At 40.6% G+C, this 24,530-nt stretch overlaps 2 protein-coding genes across 3 annotated transcripts in view; both read left to right on the plus strand.

The window, feature by feature from the left end:
* The first annotated feature begins 2,722 nt into the window (after positions 1–2,722).
* LOC144516324 (homeobox expressed in ES cells 1-A-like) lies at positions 2,723–6,601 on the plus strand. The gene is made up of 4 exons (XM_078247532.1): positions 2,723–2,843; positions 4,289–4,497; positions 4,722–4,823; positions 6,311–6,601. Exons 1-4 carry the CDS (start codon positions 2,723–2,725, stop codon positions 6,503–6,505), a joined length of 627 nt encoding a protein of 208 aa, XP_078103658.1. The 3' UTR covers positions 6,506–6,601.
* Positions 6,602–9,425: 2,824 nt separating this feature from the next.
* The window catches only part of ergic3 (ERGIC and golgi 3), a 29,463-nt gene continuing 14,358 nt past the window's right edge, over positions 9,426–24,530 (plus strand). Inside the window, exons 1-10 of one of the 2 annotated variants that reach the window (XM_078249245.1) lie at positions 9,426–9,610; positions 10,434–10,504; positions 12,708–12,795; positions 12,897–13,016; positions 13,456–13,552; positions 15,000–15,165; positions 16,645–16,702; positions 21,185–21,199; positions 23,159–23,190; positions 23,600–23,696. In XM_078249245.1, the coding sequence (XP_078105371.1) occupies positions 9,523–9,610; positions 10,434–10,504; positions 12,708–12,795; positions 12,897–13,016; positions 13,456–13,552; positions 15,000–15,165; positions 16,645–16,702; positions 21,185–21,199; positions 23,159–23,190; positions 23,600–23,696 (832 nt within the window). In that variant the 5' untranslated portion in view covers positions 9,426–9,522. The remainder of the gene's footprint in view (positions 9,611–10,433; positions 10,505–12,707; positions 12,796–12,896; positions 13,017–13,455; positions 13,553–14,999; positions 15,166–16,644; positions 16,703–21,184; positions 21,200–23,158; positions 23,191–23,599; positions 23,697–24,530) is intronic. The other variant, XM_078249246.1, reaches the window with a different exon arrangement.

Below are 24,530 nucleotides of genomic sequence, written 5' to 3' on the forward strand. Positions count from 1 at the left end.
GTGATAACACTTGTAGAAAGTGGCGTGTATGTTTACGTCCGCTGTATACAGTGTAGACACACATACACGCGGATAGCTCAAAATGCGTACAGATAACACGCGACTTGGCTTTAGAAAGTGGGTGTGTATGTTTCCACGAAGTCATGATATCATGTTGGAGAGATGTACAAGCTGCTTGTGAAGCTGTTAAGTTATCCTGAATCTTCCCTTTAAAACGTAGCCCTTATAACTAAGTGGAGATTAACACATCACAAAATGAGTGTATTATTAGTTGTTACCGAGCTTTTAAAGCTGGGATAGGCGAAAGAAAAGCCCAAGCACAGGCATGTGCACACTCATGTGAGACGACAAACTCTGATTCAAGTTGAATGAAAAAAAAAAACGTCAATAGCAGCAAAGCATTTCAGAGATAGCGAGAACGTGTCGCTAATAGTTTAGCCTTCTGCTAGTCTCGCATTGCCAGACCTATCTCCACAGCTCTGGCTACATCCCACATACATTCCTGGATAGGAAGAAAAAAAGGCTCTGGGTTGCATTTCTTTAAACCAATCACAATCGTCTCTGCAAAATAGTCTCGGGAAGGAACTTGTTTTGGTGGTACATTTGCTCCCCGCAAAAGAAAACGCCACGTGCAATATTAAATGAAGTTAACTGGTCACACAATACAGTAAGCTGAGGTGGATACATGGTTAAATGTCATTTGCTCTTACCAGTGTATCGCTGTGTGTACTACTTGGTCCACAGCAATCTCACCAATCGGTCCCAAGACGTCCCAGTTAGAGAGGAAATACCTTAAACATAGGCTCTGTAAATCTTTACAATCAATTCATGAAAGAACCAAGCAGGCCTGTCTTGTTGCACGATCCATATTTTCTTCAAAACTTGGCCATTTTCCATTTTCAGAGGTACTGCGCGCGAGCCATGCGCCAGATAACAGGCTTTATCCTGGAAATGTACTTCTGTTGATTCAGACTGGCCCTCTGCTAACTGAACCAAAGGCTCACAGCTGCAGTTAGCAGAAGGCTTTTTGTTAATGTATGGGTCAAGTAGACGCGACATGTTAATTAGTGGTGTTGGGTGGTGTGGCTCTTTCCCTCTGCTTCCACTCTTTACGCTAAGCTAAAGTAATCACCTTTGCTGCACCAGCTTTGCTCTGAACACACAGACATGAGATTGATAGCCATCTAATCATCTCAGTCTCAGAAAGAAAGTGACCCAAGTATTACATTTTAACACAATGCATTTAACCATTGTGTTGTCTTTCTAAATGTCTATATCAGAAATATGGGTTTCTTTTTAACTTCCTAATTTTAATTAACCAAAAATAACATGGATGATTCCATACAACGCGCTTTCGCAAGTACAACAAAAGATGGGATCTCTAATTTCATTGAAACGTTTGGAAACAGTATCCCAACTGTGATTATCCTTCCTTCAATATCAGTCTTTTTTTTTTAACTCAAGGATTAGGTATAATTTCCTAGAAATGAGGTTTATTGACCATGAATTCCAAAAAGAAGTGTAAAACTAGTAAGAAGTTGGCGTTCGTGGTGTTTACACATGGTAGTGAAAAGAAGTGTAAAACGGCAACAACAAAAAATGCCAAAAGTGGGACAAAAACGTCAGAAAAAGTGTGGATTTTTTTGGGTTTTGGCCCCGGGAGGACGACACACACACACACCATCACAGTGAAGCTGAGTTAAGATGGCCTCCCCTTCTGCTTGTAGTCATCACATCCCTACATACCATCTTTCCTTTCATTGGGAGATAAATAAACAAGTGTGCAGTTAGTTTAAAGATGCTTCAGGCCTTCCTTAGGAGCTAATCTGGCTCTGAAAAGCTGTTCCTCCCCGCTGCTTCAACCTGCATTCAGACGCTACGAGCTTCATCTGCATCACAACACACACAGATTAGGCTAATAGTATTAGTGGATCTCACCGGATCATCATTATTGCCACCATTATTATTATTATTATTATTATTTGATTAAAGCCATCACATACCTGTAACAGAAGGGTGGATTTTTAGTGTGAAAACTAAACAGATTTTCTACTTTGGTAATTCAGAAGAAAAGGATAAAATGATGCTTTGTGTTTGTGTGACACTGGTGACAGTTTTAAAAAAGGCTCCCCATCCTAATCTCACACATACACTCATACAGTGTCTCACATGAGGGAAAACACACACACACACACACACACACACACACACACACACACACACACACACACACAACAAGATGCTTTTTGTCTCCTGCATAGTTTGCCAAATACTCTCTTTTTGCAGAGTTGTTAAACTAAGTAAACTATACATTTACATGTAAGCTCTCTCTCAGTAACACACACACACACACACACACACACACACACACACAGAGCAGAGATTAGCTGCTGTATGGAACCTCGGGGAATCTCATTCACATGGAAAACCGCTTCTTAATTCTAATTGGTGGCCAGTGTAAATCCTCGACTCCCATTCAAACCAGCAGTCAGCAGTTTGTCTTCCTGCTGCTTCACATGTACCTCAGACTCATTCCGCTTCTCCGCTGATAGTAGACCCCAGGTCCACAGTGTAGATAGTATCATCGTCTTTACTGAAAGAGAATCGTTTCATGGAGCGATTTTTTGGGGGTTTTGGTTGTTGTCAGTAGTTTTGTTAGCACACCGGGGGCTTTTTTCTGCTCTCAGGGCTGTTTATTTATCAATTAGGCAGATCAATCATCATGGCGTCCACTCTAGCTCCCGTGAGGGCAGAAAGCAGGCCGGCGTTCTCCATTGAGCGGATTCTTGGTTTGGAGCTGGAAAGACCTGGAAACTGCCTGAAACTCCACCGACCCTGGGCAGGTGAGGAGCAAAATAAGTTAGTTTCTTATTGATGAAGCACCAACTGTCAGTCTGCTATAAATCATTATGCATCTTTACAGTGGTACACAAATATTTATAATTATAGAGATTAGATTAGCTAGATTTGACCCATTATTTCCTTTTCATGCATTTACAATTTTCAAGTGGTCAATTCAATTTTGCACTAACTGTATTCTGACTCTTTACTACATCTCAGCAATGTTACAGATTGTCTATTCATGTATATTATGTTATCACCATACCACTTTCGCATATCCATCGACTTACTTGCACCTCACTTTGCACCGGCTTTGAACTGCCTACTTAATCTGTACCTTTGTAGCTTATTGTATTCTGTTTTCTTGCACTATATTGAATGTGAAACTGTATGTTGTCTTGTACGCTTACGCTTTTTCTTGGCCAGGTCGCCGTTGCAAATGAGAACCTGTTCTCAACGGCCTACCTGGTTAAATAAATAAAAATAGAAAGATTATTTTTGCAGACATTGACACTATTTAGTTTGATTTAAAGGTATATGACACAGAGCAACACAATATCCCGTCCAGTACTGTAACTGCATATGAAGGTTACATTTGTGATGTAAAACCCTACTTTAGAGGCTCTAAATCATTTCAGAGTAAAAGTTGCTTTTTGGAAAGCAGTCAATTTCTATAAATGCATCTCATTTGTGTAATTATAAGACTTCTGAGCTCAGTATTGTTTTGGTATTTTCCCCAATTTTCCCTAACATAGCTGCTATATTTAGTACATTCACTTACAGTCATTTTCAGTTTTCCAATATCTTCCTTTGCCAAATGTTGACGAATAAAAGTCACAATTTGCTTACAAAGCCTTCACAGGATTTTATTTAATTTTTTTACTTTTCTTTATCAAGCGTACTGAGGACTTATGCTGTCTGTTGTCTTAAAGAATCCTGCTTGAAATGTTCCAATTAACATTTTGGTTCAGGACAAGCAGAATCCAATTGCAGCCCTCCTATCATTCAACCCGTGGCTGTTGGAAATTTGGATTCTTTGCAGCTTCTTGAAACAAATAGTTATTACTATAGAAGCTGTTCTGGGAGGACAGATGAAAAAAGGAACCAGCTAAACAAACTCTTGCTCATTCAGTTTCTCTGGTGTCTCTATCGATAGTTCTGTAACTGTAAACTAAACAAACACTAAAGGAACTAAATCTGTGTTTCACACACTTAAGGGATAAAGCACACAATAGGTAACAATTAAATTATTAATTTTTTTGGAATGAATATTAAACTGATCACTGTAATATATACAATCAAGGCTAATATTAATACAATACAATACAATGCAGTTTAATATGTTCCTTCTTTCAGTTTAATGATAATTGATTATTTGTCATACTTTACTTATGAGAGGCGCATAATGTGGGATCTGCTCTTCTTTTATTTTTGCCCGTGAATCCAGAGATCGGAGCGGAGAAGGAGAACAGAGGAAACAGTATGTGCTCTAAACAACAACATTGTTATCAACAACAGCAACAGCAGCAACAACAACAACAGCAACAGCAGCAACATCATCATCGTCATCATCACCCTCAGCAGCCGAACTCTCCCAGGCCGCCATCAAACTGGTATATCGGACGCAGACCACGCACTGCCTTCACCAACAGCCAGGTAATCAATCAATCAATCAATCAATCAATCAATCAATCAATCAATCAATCAATCAGTCTGGCAGTCTGTCTTTCATTCAAACACTGAGTTCAGTTATAATAAAACAAAAACAATAAGGACATGCCTGTTAATCTCGCTCTTTCTCTGTGTGTGTGTGTGTGTGTGTGTGTGTGTGTGTGTGTGTGTGTGCGTGTGTGTGTGTGCGTGTGCGTGTGTGTGTGCAGGTGAATGTGCTGGAGACAGTGTTTCAGGTGAACCCTTATCCAGGGATCCAGCTGAGGGAGCAGCTGGCAGGGAGGCTGGACCTGGACGAGGACAGAATACAGGTTCATACAGCGCACACACACACACACACACACACACACACACACACACACACACACACACACACACACACACACACACACACACACACACACACACACACACACACTGAGAATTTAACCCTGAAATTGTATTCTGAAATGAAGATAGCTCCGCTGCTTCTGCTGCTGTTACTGCGTTTCACGTCTTATACCTCGCTAACCCACTGTGGATGTTTAAACCCAAGATAACCAAATGCCCGGCTGAGTTTTGGGGGAAATAATGTGTGTTAAATGCACAAGCCACCAGCCATGAAATATATAAAAACATACCGTACCACCCAGGACATATGTTTAGTATTTCTGTGTTTGTAGTCCCACTTCATTTTATCATTCAGTATTTTAAATAAGCAAACGAATTTGCTTTTTACCTTTGAGCATTTTATTATTACATCCCTCTTGATCCCGCCTCCATCTAATGGGTGTAAAAGGGTGCAGAAGACAGTGCTCCAAAACCAGTAAAACTGTGGGATTCATGAGTGAAGATAGTGTTGTCCCCGTTCATATCGTGACTCGTACTATCAATATTTGTAGCTTAGTGGAGAAGCGGGGGATTTTTGTAAAAAGTACTGAAAAACTGGCAGGGTGCCCGGTAAGAACTTGAACCAGAGAAGACTGACTTTGAGATCCAGGCAGATTTATTGAGATGCCAGATGAATGACAACCTGAACATGAAGTTGAACATGAAGTTACACGTAAAGTTGGATGTGGTTCTGAAAATCTAAGCAAATGATTGACAGAAGGGCACGAGTCGCTGATTGGCTCGATCATACGAGAGAGAGCGTCTTGAGAGAGAGAGAGAGAGAGAGAGAGAGAGAGACAATATTATGGCCTTTTCTACAGTTTTAGGACTGTGTCACAGAAATTCCTTCAACAAAAAAATAAAGTAAAAATTCTGTCTGAGAAAGAAAAAAAAAAGAAAGTCCTACATGTTGTTGCTGTCTCTGCCACATTAGTCTCGCAGTGCCAGACCTTCTTCCACAGCGCTGCGGAGGAGGGTCTGGCTAGTCCACACAGCATTCTGGGATGGGAGAGAAACATGCTCTGCTTTATTGGCATTTCTTTTAACCAATCACAATCGTCTTGGGCGGGGCTAAGAGCCGGACGGAGCCACGGCGCCGCTGCAAAATAGCCTCAGGAAGGAACTTGTGTTGGTGGAACGTGTACGTTCAAAGGTTGTTTTAGTTGTGCAACAGAAAACTCAGATTGGACAGATAGTCTAGCGAGCTGTCTGGATTTACCCTGCAGAGATCTGAGGAGCAGTTAACCATAGTCCTCAGAAATCCACCGGAGTTTAGAATTACAACACTAAGGAAGCGGAAGGTATCGGACATTCGGCCGAAAAGAGTGACATCCGGCGGAACTACTGGCGGAATTACCGGCAGCACCTGAACAATCCCGGAAGTGGAACGTCGTGGATACAGACACATTAACTTTCCTCTCTCTCTCAGATCTGGTTTCAGAATCGGCGGGCCAAGCTAAGGCGTTCCCTCAGAGAAACCCGTCTGCAGCTGGTTCAGACAGCCGTGGCTGACCTCGGGGTCATAGGTCAACTGAAGGCAGAGGGGGGTGTGCGAGGCGACCTGGAGCTCGCCCAGCGGCTCGCCTCTCGTCTGCAGCTTGAGGTGGAGGAAGAGGAGGAGTGATGCTGATGAACTCGCCCTGTTTCTGGATGCCCCGGATTGTTTCCATTTGTTTCTACCAGCTTCTGTCTTTACTCTTTCGTCCTGCCAAATGTCACGCAAAAAGACAACCGTAGCACACAAATGGTGACAAATGAAAGTCACAGTTTGCTTACAAAGCCTACACAGGATTTATTGTTTACACTCAAATAGCTTCCTCTATCAAGCGTACTGAGGAAGTATGCCGTCTCTTGTCTTACAGATCAGACTGTGTTATGAGATCTGCTCTGGATCAGTTTGTGTCTTAATATGTGAATAGGTTTCTGTTCTTTAAACTGTACAAAGTCTAATTAAAACAAATTAAAGTATTTGAATCTTGTGTGTTTCTTGCATGACTTCACTGTAGTACACATTAAGTCATAAGACTGTATCAGTTTCATGGTTCTTATGTAGGTTTTTACTGCTTAGATCTCTGACACTGTTTTTAAAGTGCTCATATTATGCTTTTTGGCTTTTTCCCTTTCCTTTATTGTGTTATATATCTTTTTGTGCACGTTATAGGTTACAAAGTGTAAAAGCCCAAAGTCCACCCCCAAGGAACTTACCATCTCCAACAGAAAGCACTGTTCACAAACTGCTCCAAACAGCTCGATTGTAGTCCAGCCTTTACTTCCGTGACGAACGTGCGTCACTTTGTAACACACGTTATAATCATAGACAGTTAAAGAAATGGACAAAGCGACGCCGTAAACTTCCATGGAGACCAGTGAAGGCTATTAGAAGCACTTTTCCGGTGATGGCTGAGCGTTACTGCGCAGCCTCCAACTGAGCTTGAAGACGTAGATGTGACGTGAGCAACCTGTCTGAAAGTTGGAAGTCTTCTGGTAGCTGTGCCAAGAGAAATCTCAATCATTCCCAGTCTTGCAGAGATGGAGAGCGTAGGTATATGTAAGGAGATAGCATGGACACAGGCTAATTATTGCTAACTAAAATGCTAGTTAACATAAGTAATTAAACTTAAACAGCTAATGTAAGTCGAAACTGCCTGCAAGCTTCTCCTGACTATATGGTAATTTGTCTACTATGCGACAGAAAGTCGTGTGGTTATGACACAATCGTTAGCCTATTTTTACAAAAACATCTGCTACAGAGCCATAACGTGAGGTACAAGGTAATGGAGCCTTTTATACATTGTCGTGTTTCTTTAGAAATAAACAATGGACGAATAAAGTCTTTAAACGCTTCAGATGTAAAGTTGTGTTGCCAAAATGAATGGCAGTCAATGGAATGCTAACGGCAGGTGATGGCTTATTAGCATCAAAATAGCTCCATAGGAGGTACGCTTTGCGGATGCTCGCTTACCCCATTGGTTATAATGCTCGCCTAGCTGCTAGCATGGCACGCCCTCATGCTTCTTACTGGCTAGTAGTGCTTGCCTTAATACACAACAACTACTATTTCTAGTCATAGTTCCATTATCTTTATTGTGACTATTATTGCCACTGTTCATCACACCCCCAACCGGCACCGTCAGACACCGCCTACCAAGAGCCTGGCTCTGTCCGAGGTTTTTCCCTAAAAGGAAGTTTTTCCTCGCCACTGTCGCACTAAATGCTCGCTCTTGGGGGAATTACTGGAATTGTTGGGTCTTTGTAAATTATAGAGTGTGGTCTAGACCGACTCTATCTGTAAAGTGTCTTGAGATAACTTGTTATGATTTGATACTATAAATAAAATTGAATTGAATTAATACTGCTCATGTGCGACTCCCAACAAAGATGGAACAGAAGTGAGATGTCTCACTCTGTAGCTAAAACAGAGAGCTCAACACACAGGGTGAAAAGAGGAGCTGCAGCAATATGCAGTACAACAAATATATGGTGTTTTTTGAAAATTAAACCACATAAACCTATTCTGGTACAACCTCTAAATACAATTATGAACCTGAAAATGAGCATAATATGAACAGTTTAATACTGGAGACACAATAAGCCAAAGAGTCACCCAACCTTTTAATAGTTTCAGACAAGCAGCCATTCAATATGATATATTATATATTATAGATTGTTGGTAGCTCATTTTATAATTTATTCTAAAGAAAAACTTTGATTATTAACTTTATTGTGGCTTCCTTATAGTGAAGCATAATATTCAGTGTTTCCACACCTTCTTAAACATCAAATTCAAAGTCTGACATCAACAAAGAGGAAAAAACAGAAACAGAATTTTAATTTTTTGTGAGAAAGAATCTTTCTCTCCAACGTACGAAAACATTTCTTGCAAGTAACGAGTAACAAAGATGCTGAGGGGAAATGTATCTGAGAAAAAGTATACATTTTATTTTGGAAAAGAAGTGGAGTAAAAGTGAAAGTTTCCAGAAATATAAATAACGAAGTAAAGAGATCCGGGAAAATTCTACTTAGGAATAGTAACGAAGTATTTGTACTTTGTTACATTACAACACTGCAGATAAGCATGCCCTCTTTATTTGAATATAAGAAATGGAAATAAAAAGAGCAGTGAAATAAATGTGGCATTATAAAATAAAAGTCCCCTGAAATAAATAAATGTGGCATTATAAAATAAAAGTTCTCTGAAATAAATAAAAGTACTCTTTTTAAAAATAACGTCGCTTTAAAAATAAAAACCTATTATATTGACTCATTTATTTATATTTACATTTATTTACATATTTATTCCCTCTTTTATTTATTTTAGGGTGTATTTCATAGGCATTTAATATTGGCATTCCACGATATTGCTACTATTTCCACCTCTACCTTCATGATGTTTAATGTAATAAAAAAAATTTTTTATCTTTGTTTTATGTTTTTGTTGTTGTGTATTTTCACTTTTTATTCAAAAAAAAGAAAAAAAGAAAAAAAAAAAAAGAAGTCTAAATTACGCGGCCGGCGCTGATTGGCTTAGCAGTGCCCCCGCCTTGCGTGTCCCGGAAGTGAAAGCGAAGGACTGATGTATGTCTGGAGTGCAGGAACCTGTCGGTAACATTTGTGTTTAGCGGTGGCTTTCTGGATTAGAAAATGGACACGTTAAATAAACTGAAACAGTTTGACGCTTATCCCAAAACTCTGGAAGATTTCCGAGTGAAGACGTGGGGAGGAGCGACCGGTGAGAGGCTCTAATTTACCCGAGCAGCAGCAGCAGCAGCAGCCATTCAGACACCCTGGCTGTTAGCTGCTGCGGCTATCAACAAGGACCTGAAGCATTTCTCCCTTTAATGATACAATATAAACAACGCATGCAGTTACAGTGTGACCATTACCTTTATAACGCTGTGTGAGCCTGAACAGCAGCATAATTGACACATTTTACAGTTACAATTAAATAATAGAGCAACATATCAACTAGGCTAGTGATAAAAATGCAAATATATACATAACCAGGAGATATATTGTTACAAGAAACGTTTGTGATAATACTAATTTTCAGATATTTTACCCTGTATTTTCTGTACAGGATAACACCAGTGGTGTTGCATGTTTTAGCCCATTTGCTATAAACCATGAACACTTTACATTAATGGTAACGTTACTGGTGTTAGTTTTACAAACCTTGTTGCTTTGGTTTAGTTTGGAGGTAGGCCTATATTTAATATAAGATAACACTTCCATGTTACAGCAGCACAGACACAGGCTAAGAGGTAATAGAGCTAGTGGTGGAGTAACTCTAAGTAACTCTGTAACTCTTTTTTTTGTTTGTTGTTTGTTTTTTGTTTTTTTATTTTCACATACTTTTACTTGAGTATATACATTTTCTGCTATTTTCATAGCAGAAAAGCATAGCATTTCATATTTCATTTCTTGGTTATGATGCATAACATTTTTTTAACAGCAGAAAAGGTTTTAAGGGATTTTCCTTTTTAAACTTTGAACCAGGATTTAAAACAACTCTTCTGATGTCTAACATACAATCTTCCTCCGTGTCTCTGCAGTGACTATCATCAGCGGTGTCATCATGCTGATCCTGTTTGTCTCTGAGCTGCAGTACTATCTTACTAAAGAGGTCAGTTCATCCACATCACCTCATCATTTGAGATAGAAACTATGGATGCACCGAATCCAGATTTTTGGGGTTTGACCGAATACCGAATCCACTGGTTAAGACCGAATCCTACTCCCATCCTCAGTCCATTAACACAGTAAACACATTAATGAAGTAAACAACGACCACAGCAGTGTATTTTTCATTTTATTTTATTTTAACTATAAAAAAAAAAGAAAAAAAAAAGAAAAGAAAGAATGGTAAAGTTCTGCCAAACACTTTTTCTGCTCACGAGTTCCATTTTCACTTTCTCACAGCCTACTGCATTGAACGGTCCACCAACGTGAACACCTTCCCGTAATCAACGGCGGCGTCGTTACATCGACCATTACGTAGCGCGCGTAATGCAAGCGTAGGGTTCGGTTCGGTGGAAAAAACATTCTAAGGTTCGGCAGAAACTGAACCCCGTCAAAACATTCGGTGCATCCCTGATAGAAATGAAATTTGACACTTACCTCGCGGAGGTGGTACTTTTATATATATAAAAAGGTAGCAGGTACTTTTTTTCATAATGGAAAACCGAAAAAGGCGAGTAGAGTTGAGCAGGTACCATGTAATGGAAAAACGCCATAATGGTGGGGTTGTGCACACAGGAGGCCTGTTATGTGGAGCAAACGGCTGCAAACACTGTCACTGCTAACCCTGCTAGCCACAGTAGCTAGGAAGCTCATTGACTCATGGGCGAATGTGTCATCAATTTTTGCATAGATTTATTTTTTATTGTTTACTCCAATAGATCAAGTTTCTGCTGCTTATCTGGGTTCAGGTCACGTTAATATTTATAAATTACTAGGAATTATTTATATATGTAGCTGGGAAGTGCTGGAAATGCGATAGAAAATGTCAAGTTCATGTATTTATAAAATAATTCTAGGCCTAATTGTTGTATAATGCAATAATTGTATTGTAATATACTATATAGTATTGTATATGTGGGAATAAAGTCTTAAATTGAACTTAGTGAACACTGCAGACACCCTGTACCAGTTAACTGTTTGAACACTGACAGCATTGTACTGGTTTGACTAAACAATCCCAACTCAAGGTCCACTTCCCAGCTTCCCAAGCTTTAGACCGTATCACTCATTCTTCATTAGCACATGGAGTTTGCTCAGTTGTCATGGAGATGCAGATGCTCTTTCTTTAGACTTCTCATCAGGTTTGACTTGAAAGTCCCCTTCCTGTCAGACCGGTCCGAGTCACACAAACTTCAGTATGCTGAAGGCTAAAAGTTACGACACACAGCTGTGAACGCAACACCAGTCCTTAACATTGTTGACGTGTTTTCACTCACCTTTCAAACTCACAAGATTCAGAAGTATTATGTTTGCATTGCACAGTTTTATATTGAATCCAGAGGTTTGAGACTACAAAATGAGTAGCAGCAATTCTGGTTTACAGAAAATAAGGCAAGCTTCATTTTCTGTTGCTTTGGTGCAAAACATTTCACCAAAGGGGAGATGCATTGTTTAGTCACACATTGTCACATATTTTCAGTTAAATGTACCATACATCAGTGTCAGACAAGTTTGTGTTTTGACCAGGGATGCACCGAATCCAGAATTCGGCTTCGCATTCGGCCGAATATTGGGCTTTTTGACGGGGTTCGCTTTCGGCCGAAGCGTTGAATTTTTTTCCACCGAACCGAACCCTACGCTTGCACTACGCTGGTCGACGTAATGACGCCGCCGTTGATTACGGGAAGGTGTTCACATTGGTGGACCGGTGCAGTAGGCTGTGAGAAAGTGAAAATGGAACTCGTGAGCAGAAAAAGTGTTTGGCAGAACTTTCAGTCAAAAGAAGGCGATTGAAGTCCAGCTACATGTTCAATTTGCAATGCCGATTTGTCTCGTGGTGGCAAGGACCCTGAACAATACACAACATCACCGCTGTTAAGACATTTGCGTATGAAACATCGGAAAGAATACGAGTCGTGCATGAAGGAATCTACAGACAGCAGCCCAAATGCAGCAACTTCAGATACTCAGATCACCCACGAGCCAAAGCCATTCGTGTGAGGATGGGAATAGGATTCGGTATTCGGTTTCGGATTCGGCAGAATCGTAACCAGTGGATTCAGTATTCGGCCGAACCCCAAAAATCTGGATTCGGTGCATCCCTAGTTTTTGACTGAATTCAAATGAACACCCGCTGTTCCCTGCAGGTTCACCCTGAGCTGTACGTCGACACGTCGCGAGGAGACAAACTGAAAATCAACATCGACGTCATCTTCCCTCACATGCCCTGCGCCTGTAAGTAGCACCGCTGTTACCTCGCTGGCTTAGCGACCTGCTAATAATGACACATGTTAATTGTACTCCGCCTTGCCCTATCTGTTTCTTTTCACTCTCAGATCTCAGTATAGATGCGATGGATGTGGCCGGTGAGCAGCAGTTGGACGTTGAACACAATCTGTTCAAACAGCGGCTGGACAAAGACCTGAAAGCTGTCACCCTCGAGGCAGAAAAACATGGTAACCTTTGAGTTCACTCTGACATTTGACTAACTAACGATGATTGACAGCTGCTCTTTGCAGGCATTCAGGCCAAAATAGTGCTCCGATTTTAAAAGTAAGTAGTCCGCAAGTAGTAGAAATATGATCCAGGAAGGTGATACATCAATGACATCAAAACGCAAATGCACAGAGACAGGCAGCAACTGTTTGCTCCTCTTCCTTTGGTAAACCGTGGAGTTTGCAGAACGCTGAAAGCTACACACTACTAGGTAGCCTAACTGGAAGGTTTGGGTGCAAATTTTTCCATTTGTCAACACAGTACGCTAACAGATGGCTGCAGAAGTAAAATGAACCCGCCTTTGTTTTAGTTTTTTCTGTTTTTTTGTCTGAACGTCTTAAAACGAATTTTGAGAATGAAGGGTCGAACTAGATCATGATTTAGTGTTTTCGTGTGTAGACCTTGGTATGGCCGACGATGGTGAAGTGTTTGACCCCAGTTCACTGGACCCAAACAGATGTGAGAGCTGCTACGGAGCTGAGACTGAAGACCTCAAGTAAGAACCCAAAACACACACACACACACACACACACACACACACACACACACAGGTGGTGATGGCGAGTGGGGGGTTCAGACAGGGAGTGATGTGTTTATGTCGTGAGTTGTATGTTTTGTTTTAAAAGATGAACTCTGCTATTTTCCCACATCATAGATTTGAAGTGGCCGATCAGGATATCTTAGAGGTGGGAGGCTGCGAATTAAGGGGTGCATGCTGGGTGGTGTCTGTCAGTCAAAGCCACCATTGACTGAACGAATGAACAGCCAGTTGAAATGCAATGCAACTGGGGGTAGTGAACAGTTAGACCACCGTCATGCACTTGTTCTTTGAGATGACGATCATGAGGCAGCGTGGTGGCCCAATGGTTAGCACTGTGGCCTCACAGCAAGAAGGTTCTGGGTTCGAATCCTGATCGTACCGGGCCTTTTTTTTCCTCCGCCCCCCCCACTGCTCCCTTGAGGGATGGGTTAAATGCAGAGAATGAATTTCGCTACATGTACATGACAATAAGGTACCTTTACCTTATAAGACTGGGCATTTAGCAGATGTCTTTTTGAAGAGCGATAAATACATAATAATAACAAATAATAAAAACGCATAATAAAAACTTTATAAGCAACCAGTTGAACGAGTGCAAAAGACACAAAACAGCACCATCACAGAAGAGTGTGATACAGTACAAAATAGAAGAAGAGAAAGAGAAGCACTCCCCCACCCCCAATACCAACAACAAACTGACCAAAAAAAAAAAAATCTTCTTCATGTAACCCCTAACACTGCAGTCCAGGGAAACACAAATTAACATACCTGCAAACTAGTCGTTTTTCGGCGAAAATCACCGTTTTGATGGGAAAATGTCATCCACGTGAATTGTGGTCAATTTCCCATAAACGGGAGTTTAAAAAAACCTACTGCGGTCTTCTTCACAATAAAACATCTTTGGTGATACGTCACGCGAGTCATTTGGCCAATCACGATCACTGACATTAGTTTTGAGGGAAGTGCTGTTATCTGCCAACAGTATAATCTATTATCACCTTTTTCAGCGCTTCGGAGTTTGCAGGTATGAATTAAATCTGCTAGTTCACAATGAGAGAGGACATGTCACGTGATACACTTGCATTTAGCCAAAGACTGTGATTTTTGAATTAATGATTTTTTTTTTCTTCTATAGTTTAAACCTGGTGAGAATAAAATTTCATATTAAATAATGTAATTTAAGTATTTATAAATACACAAAAACATTTCAAATGTGTTCTTCTTCTGTCCAGCAAAATACAAATTACAAAATACTCAAAATAATTGAATACGCATTTGAACTAAATTGAATTCAAATACTGCCCATCCCTTCATGCACACACAGGCTCTTGTCTTTCTCTGCGTGTTTCTGTATAACCTTTGTTATTTACGTGCCTTGCTTCTGCTTGCCGTGTGTGCGCAGATGCTGTAACACCTGTGATGACGTGCGGGAGGCGTACCGGCGGCGAGGCTGGGCGTTCAAAAATGCCGACACCATCGAGCAGTGTAAGAGGGAGGGCTTCACACAGAGGATGCAGGAGCAGAAGAATGAAGGCTGCCAGGTTTACGGCTTCCTGGAAGTCAACAAGGTACTCCAAATCTTATCTGTGAATGATTGTTGGTATCTCAAAAATATCACTTTTTTTTTTTCAACACAGGGCAGCAGCTTTGTTTCTGTCTGGGGGACATCCGGTGGGTTTGGAAAAATGTTCATGAAAACGTGAAGATTTGAAAATGTAGTGATATGTAATGCCTTGGCCAACAAGAAGAACTTGGCTGTCAATAGTACTTTCGATAAAGCTGCAAAATTAAATTTGAAATCTACAAATAACAGCCTGGATTTGCTGACCTTGAAGAAAGTGTACACCCCTTACTGTACGTACACACCGCCGCCGACTTGAGCTGCAAAGGATCTCTGGCCGCCCGGTCAAGGACGCTTGTCAGAAAGTACGGGGAAGCTGTTTGACGCCTTGGCCGCTCTGACGTAGCAGCATATCTATTCTAGCATTCGATCATGGAAAAAGCACAAGCAGCCACTGCACGGCCAATACATTGACACTAGAAACCTTTTATAAATTACATATGTAATGACAGAATTTGTATTGGTTGTTGGTCGCAGCGGTGTCTGTTAGCAGTTAACCCGCTCGTTAGCCGCTGAACCGCAGCAGCATGCAGGCAGAGCGAGCAGCCGCCCGCTGTTGATCCGTGCAGGACTTCACCGTGAGCGGACTGTTTAGAGACGATGTGACCGGCAGGTGACGTTAACTGGTCCCTATACGCAAACAACGTCATATCATAAATGATAGGGAACCCAGCAACGGCGATGATGAGCTTTTCCTCCATTTTCTCGGAACTAATGTTTTTGTAGGAACGAAAGTTTACATCGTATGTTTCTTCGGATTTCGGCCAGCGCGAAGGACGTCTATATTCCGATTGGTTGCTGGCGTTTGCCGCTGAACCGCGTCATAGCTCATTACCATAAAGTTGACCTCCTTTCAACTTTCAACTTGATTGACGCTCTGATCGCTCAAAACGCGACGCCGACAGATTTGCCGCTCCTTGCAGCTGAGAGAAGCCGGCTTCCATTGAAAATGAATGACTTCCGGTATCTTTTAGAAGCTCAAGTCGGCGGCGGTGTGTACGTACGGTTAGTTGTTTATTGGCAGTGTATGTTAGAAATTGTTTAATAGTTCCTTAAAAAGAAAATCTTCACAAGAACAATCGCGAAACATACTTGAACTCTTCCTCAGACTGCTTATCACAATGAAATATGTTTCACTGGGAGGAGGAAATGTGACATTTTGAGATTAAAGTTGAAATATTTTAAAAAGGTTGTGATATGTGCAGTTGTAATTCAAGGACACAACGTCATAATATGACAAGAAATAGTTGTAATATTATGAAAATAATGAGATAATTGTATAAGAAAAAGAATATATTGTACATATTGTATCCCTGACACTGGAAAAGTGACTGCAGTCCATAATCATGTTTTATATGGCCCTTAAACTATATTAATTTGATTTTTTTTTTTGTTTATTTACCCTCTCCTCTTCTTTGTGTCTCAGGTGGCAGGGAATTTCCACTTTGCTCCAGGAAAAAGTTTCCAGCAGTCTCATGTCCATGGTAAGACCTGCTGTTCATCCACTCTACTCGAAACACAGTCACACAGAACCATTCAAAGGTTTTTGAACAGCCTGTGTTAGTTTCCTGTGTCAGGCAAAATCCAGAGACACTGGATATTTGTTCTATGATTACACACCAGCCCTTTCTACATGTTTCTAACATATACAAGGTGAATACTTTGCCTTTTTTTAAAACCACCTTTAAGGAAAACGCTGCTTTTGGAGACCTGTTTGGATGTAGGACTTTGCAGTAAGCCCCTAAATAAAACAACTTCAGTCTTTGTCGGAACCTTTTCATTGGGGAAGACGCACTACACAACTATCGAGAATAAATTTGGCAAAGAGCTGAAGTCGGGCACAGTAGTCCAGGGTAGTCGCACTTTAAATCCAGCTCTGTGTCATGGCAGTGTGTGCAGATGAACAGCGTTTGGCTCTGTGCGCTGGTGCCACGGAAGGAAGCCAAACACTGTTCATCTGCGCACACTGTCCACACTAAGATGACACAGAGCTGGCTTGAAATCGGCAAAGTATCCCTTTTTAAGTTACAGTTAAATCTGTTGTTTTCAACAATTTAAAAACACCTTTCTGAAGTTTAAAGTCTGATCAGATTTAGGTCTCATTTCACATTGATGTACTCCTAACTCATATTTTCCAAGTTAAGGGTATTTACAATGAGTGCATTGCTTAACCCCACAATGCTAAAATAAAGGGTTGTTCAGAAACGTTTGACTGCTAACTGTGTTTATCAGTTTCTGTTCAGTCATCATCCCTCATCATAGATACATACATCCACACCCACCACATCCATTAACAAATCATCCATTAATCACACAATCATTTCTGGTTGCACGTTGAGACTTTCCAGAAACAATTAATTAGAAATTTTCCACTGTTTGTGCACAAAAAATGACATAAGCTTTGACAACTTGTCAGTTAGGGCTGGGCAATAAATCAATATTATATCAATATATTTTCCTGAATTTGAAGGTTAATTACAGTAAAGTGATTTTCTTTACGTACCAGACTGTTCTAGCTGTTCTTTTATTTTCTTAAGCGCGATTTGTGGTTCTGCGGAGGCTCCACGCAGAGCTTTCTCCCTAGTCTACGTAAGTGGCCTGAAGTTTATCCTTGTGCGTTGGTTTGTGCGTCGATCTAACAGCAGGGCCGGCATGTTTGTGCGTGGGGAGTGTGTGGTAGAGCGAGTGAGAGAGTGACGGTGATTAGCTTCGGAGCGAGTACCGGAGAAACAAAGTGTCTTCCCTGTGCATTCTGACCACGGTTGGAAATCTGTAGCAGGAAAAGGTAACCCTCTCCTTGATTTTTATGTTGTTTATTGAGTAGGAGAACCAAGAAATGAGTAGGCAGAAAAGTCATTATATCCACATTATTGATTATTTATCAAAAATCTCACTGTGTAAATATTTTGTGAAAGCACCGATCGTCAACCCTACAATATCGCCGCAATATCGATGTATTTGGTCAACACCAGTTGTTGTTGTTGTTAAATCATGAAGATGTGGGTGTGGGACACAGTATTGTATTGTGCAGCCCTGCAGTCAGCGTGCCTGTTCAGCTCTCTGTTGTTTGATGGGTTACTTTATTCTGTTAAAGGTTGTGTTGTTGGATACGTTTTCAAACCTTACAAATGTTGTTATTAACTCATCAGTTGATCCGGTACAAATTATGGCAAATATAGACCTTTTTCACGGCAGACATGTTGACATGTCATAGTAGGAAAAGCACAGGTCTATTCAAAACCATTAATGATGGCTGCATTCCACTTAGGAGAGGCCCTGGTGTTGTGCGTGCTGACTCTCTGAAATAGCTTACTGGAACACTTGATGGAATTGAGCCATCGTGCTTTTCCTCCTATGACAAGTCAAAATGTCTGCTGTGAAAAAGGTCTATTTTGGAGCAGATGTCTGATGTTGATTTAAGTTCACAGGTCAAAGCCCAAGTCCTCAGTGTGCGAGTCAAAAGTTATCAATATCAGGACACGCGCTGCTTAAATACGCGGCAGCAGCGCTGCAATTAGTCGCTTGCTTTTTCACCGTTTAAGGAATAATGCAATTCATCTTCTGTTTGCTGCATTTTACTAGTGTTTCACTGGAAAATGAAGTTGGTTGCAAAAGCCTTGGTCTGTGGTTCTGAAAATGTTTAATGTATTCTGCAGGCAAAAAATATTTCTTCCGATGTATTTTACAAAATAATCTTTGCTTAAGGTCCAAAAGCTTTTTTTTGGAGGTTGAAGCGGCATCTTACTGTCTTCATCAGAGAATGGAGTGTATTTTGGTTTCAAAATAAAACTAAGAATACAAAAAAATACCTCAATGGGAAGATGAATGCATGTTACATAATGACGTGTCATTCCTCTTTTCTTTTCTTTTTTACACAGTGCAGTAGAGTTTGACTGACACACGGTTTCTAAAGCTGATGCCAGTGCTATCTGATTCATGCAATATTCTCTTTAGTGTACATTTGACAATTTGAGGTCAGTGTTTTCCTGTCTGTAGGGAAAAAGCCTCAGAAACATATTTTAGCTGTGAAGGGGCGTTAGTTTTTGACTACACTGAAACCAAACTGATGACATCATTTTGCAGAAGCTGACGAATAAAATCCGTTTCTTTATTGTGTCTGCTCTGACTGGCAGATTATTTTGTTAACGCAAAGGACGTGATCACCTGATGCATCAGCACACCCTTGATTATGTGGTAGTCGACTCTACTTTCCTTTTTTGGTTTTCCATTACGAAAAAAAAGTACCTGTACTTGTACCAGTACTTTTTTTTTAGTACCACCTCAGTCGAGGTTCCAAGCGATCTGAGCCGATACCAAAAGGTGACGTGAAAGCGACAGACGGGCGTCCTGAACAAACCCGCTATTTTTAAACAGTTTAACCAGCTGTTTTTTTTTTTTTTTGCTGCCTCCAGCTTCATTTGAAACTAAATGTGTCTTCTGGCTGTGGCAACAACAACACTCCTTCCACGTTCTGTGTGTGTGTCGCATTAGGTCACGGCAGTTTACTGCGGCGCCGCTTGTTTTACAGTTCTGCGTAGGCTCCAGCTTTCGCTGTAGCCTACGCACACACACACACACACACATGCTGGCTCGACGCACACACCAGCGCACAAGTATAAACATCAGGCCACTTTTACATAGGCGAAAGCTCTGCGTGGAGCCTCCGCAGAACTGTAAAACAAGCCCAAGTGGCCTGATGTTTATACTTGTGCGTCGAGCCGGCATATAAGACGACCAGCCACGCTGAGGCGGTACTAAAATCTGCAATGGAAAACGGACGCACAGTGTGTCGAGTTGAGCAGGTACCATGTAATGGAAAAACGCCATAACTCTAAAAAAAAAAAAAAAAGCAACATTTCCCTTACATTGTTTTCCTTTCCTCTGCATGTGTCTACATCTTTATTTCCTTTGAGTGCGTTAGCCGACATTTGCTCTGCCATCACTGTGTCTATTTTGGTCCTAGTTATTATCTTGACTGAACTGTCCTGTTTTGCCTGCCTGCTAAAAGTTTCCATCGTCTGCACTCTGCACATTTAACCAGAGAAGGAAATTAACAGTCGCCAGCCATCAAATGCTCAAATAAATCTCTAACGGCCACCTCAGCAGGAGTGCCACAATAATCTGGACAAAACATGGCTACTAAAATGGAGAACATGGCCACTAAATTGGATTATTCTTCAGGCGCCCAAGCATCAGTCGAAAATACTGCGCTGTGATGCAAATCTGTATTGTTATGAATATGCATTACAAATAATGCAAGTGGCTCAAGTCTGTGCTGCACTTTCCACTGCTAGTTTCCTACCCTGAACACAACAGCATCCTCTGATCTGGCTCTGCGACGTGAGCTAAATTACTCTGGTTGAATGTGTGTAATTCATTTTGTTTGGTGTTATATTTGAATGCTTAGCAGCAGAAACAAGAGACAAGAATCACTTGTGCTAAGGATTTGACTTTAAATGAGGCTGCGGCAGAAATAAATCGGCCTCACCCTCATTCTGGTCCCAAACTCCCTTTTTTAGTCCGGACTGACCTTAAAGTGTTAAATGCTGCGTCATGTGTTTGGGGCTGCACGATCACCCTGACAGAAGTTCTAAAAACATTTTTCTTTTTAAAGCTTATTTTCTTTGGCTCTGGAAAAAAAGAAAGAAAATGTAATCCTTTCCAATTCCCATTCAGCTGTTGTGTAAAATCTCGAGCTTGTAAATCAATTCGTATATTGGAGTTGAGCTTTTAATACTTTGAAACCAACCAAATCCCGAGCAGAAAAGCCTGAGGTAAGTTTTAAAAACGGTGTCCTCATGCGCCAATATCATTTTAGATTTGTAAAAAGATACGGAGCATACAAAATACAACAATGTTTTGTCAGTGTTGTGCAGCCCCTACTGGCACCCCTCCTACACATTAATATGCCATGGTTTGTTGTCTACCTGCATCATCATAGTGACTCTTCTCTCTTCTTTCTGCAGTGCACGCTGTGGAAAGTAAGTCCATCTTTATTTTCAAAGATCTTTAAATCTATAAATACCTAAAAACGGCCCCATTCCTGTACAGTAACCTGTTTATTGATATATGGGAAAGTATTGCAAGAATACAATTTTGTAATATGAAGTAAAAAATGACTTGGGTTTTAAAAAAAATGTTAAATTTAAGTACTGGATGAATCCAGTTTACAAGCCAGATGCATTTGGGTATCTGGAGTCCCTACCAACCCACAAACTGTGAAATAAGACAATTTAGTATGTTGTTTTTGTGGGCTGCCTAGATCAGAAAACATAGGATCCAAAAAGCCATTCAGATTTGGCTCCCTTTCCTTTGTCACATGCAGGTATCTGAGTATCTCCACACATGGCTTAAGAACTACCTTTTGTAAAGGTGTGCCATATTTTTCTCACAAGCCAATCAGAGCAGACTGGGCTTTTCAGGATTAAAGCATGTAAACCTTAAAACATGTATCATGTTCTAGTAGAAACCCAAAATAGAAGTACTGGTATGGACCTAAAAATGAGCATTTGTCTCCTTTTTAAATTTTTTTTTTTTTAAATATAACAGATATTACAGTAGTTAGTATCCCACATATGGCTAAATACATACTAATTCTCAATACACACTAATTCTCAATACACACGAGGCCTGCACGATTCGGGGAAAAATATGAATCATGATTTTTTTTTTTTTAAGCTTAGAATTGATATCATGATTCTCTGCCATGATTTTCTTTCTCACGAAGTGTAATGTTTATTGCACACATGAACCATGACAAAACAAAACAAATTGGCAGTACCAAGCAGATTTTTTTTTTTTTTTCACCTATAGCATTGCAGCGCTTGGGAGCCCTTTAAAACCTATTTTATACAGTCGGTTTAAAACTCACAGAAGAAAGTAGTAGCGTTTGTGATGCAGTCGGCTCGTAAAATGAAATGAGAGTCGAAGTCCTTTTAAAATAAAGTTATTTAAAAATAAAATGGTGAATCGAGATCGCGATTTTGAAACGATTAATCGTGCAGGCCTAATTCACACTACACATTAAATCAGTAAACGTACCTAAATATTGGAATATCAGCATATGATTGGGCAAAGGAATGCAATTCTCAAAGGGCTGAAGAAAGCTGACTCTTTCCAGTTAGAAATAATGATTAAAGACTAACTTTTCTCATCCAGCAGGCGCCCTGAGCTTGAACCTTTCATGGTGTCAGTCATAGTTTGGTCAGTGGCGAGACTTCACCAACTTCATTTAAGTTCACACTGACACCACAACTGTATGTTTTTGGCAAACAAATCCACCGTGTTTCAGTTTGTTTACTCTTCATCCTCTTTACAGACTGAAAATGTCCTTTGTGCGAAGACACTTTGTTATTGTGCATTTGCAGTACTTTCCAACATGTTAACAAACATTAAAGTTGAGTGTCGTTAATATTCCAACCTCTTCAGCAGACATATTCAGTCTGACATTAAATCTGAGCTTTCCAGTTTTTTTGTATTTTTACAAACCTATTGGAATATTCAAGTCTGGTCAGGTTTGTGCGGTGTGAATCTGCAGCCAATCAGATTTTAGGTACAGGGAGAAGGGAAAACTTCACAACACCACCTGCTCCTTAAAAGGTCATTCCGAATTAGTGATAACAAGTTAAGTGAAAGATGTCTCAAACCCTATACTACATGAACGTTTAGAATTACAAGGCACATTTGAGGGAGGCCAAAGGTCCGAGCCTCAGCACCCTGAGACCAGATGGGACACCCAGCTACTCACTCTGATATCAGCTGTTGTGCGAGCTGCATTTGCTGCCTCACATCTGTAAACTATTCAGACTGAACAGCTGATTCAATGGGAAGTAATCAATCACAAACTAACCAATAACTCCCATTCACACTCCTTTTCTTACTGTGTATTTGAAGTATTGGTAATTAACAAATTAAGTGATGGGCTTTGTTTGTGTTTGCAGTTCACGACCTACAGAGTTTCGGCTTAGACAACGTAAGTTACTCAACTGATGACATTTTCTTTCATGTTTAAAGTTTCTGCAACTACTGTTTTTTGGAGTAGTGTATTGTACAGATGTTTTCTTTGCTTATTTAAAGATGATTTGCATAACTTTAGAAAAATCATGACCAAACCAAGTTGACTGTAATATTCTAAATTGTCCATAGTAATACTATATAAACAGTTCACGACACCCTTGATTAATGATATTAGGAAATGGCTTTTGAGGTGACAAACTGTTAAATCAAATTTTGCGTTTGAAGTTCTGATACTATGATCGGTCACAAAAACAAAAAGCTGGGAATGAAGACATTTTTTTTGTATAGAAAAACCTGCTTGCTGCTAATTACTCTGAAAGGTTGTTAAAGTCTTGCCAGCTTCTGATCTTTCTGTCATCCTTCAGATAAACATGACCCATCTGATAAAACACCTGTCGTTTGGTAAAGACTACCCCGGCATCGTTAACCCTCTGGACGAGACGGACGTCACAGCGCCACAAGGTCAGTATTTCACGCTTTTACTGTTTTCAATATGATGCTGGCAGGAATAACACTATAAGCATCAGTAACACTTAACATTTAGGGCCCTATTTTAACGATCTAAGCGCACGGCGTGAAGCGTCTGGCGCAGGTGCGTTTAGGGCGTTTTTTTTTTGCTAGTTTGACGGCAGAAAAAAGGGTCCGTGCGCCAGGCGCATGGTTCAAAAGGGTTGTACTTAGTGACTTCATTAATTCATAGGCGTGTTTTGGGCGTAACATGCTATAAACCAATCAGTGTCATCTCCCATTCCCTTTAAAAGCCGGGCGCGTTTGGACCTTGGCGCATTGCTATTATGATGGCGGATTTGCACCTTAATATTTTTTATTTGTAATCTTTTGCGTGTTTGTATACTGCTGCGCTTCCCTGTGTGTGTGTAACAAGCATAATGTGCGCGCGCTGTGCCCAAGCCTAGACGCATTTTACTAATTTGCTGTTGAAATAACAATGAAATGCTGCGCTATTGACTTTAGACCAGGTCTTTGTTGGTCAATGGTGCGATCACTTCCCGCTGCGTCAAGATAGCAATAAACCAAGAATGCACCTGAACACACCTCCCTGTAAGACCAGCACACCCATGGGCGCAGGTGCATTTGCTATTTAAAAGACGCGGGCGCTGGACGGGGAATTGACAACTGTGTCGGTCTTAAACCAGCAAAGACACTTGCGTCGAGCTTTGCGCTGCACCGGGTGCAAGATAGGGCCCTTAGTGTTCAAACTAAATGTTTTCTTCAAAAATAAATGGATCATTTTTCCATTACCTCTTACCTTTTAATCATGTCAATGCTTCGGCCAGA

Source organism: Sander vitreus, chromosome 4, assembly GCF_031162955.1.
Source record: "Sander vitreus isolate 19-12246 chromosome 4, sanVit1, whole genome shotgun sequence".
NCBI lineage: Eukaryota > Metazoa > Chordata > Actinopteri > Perciformes > Percidae > Sander > Sander vitreus.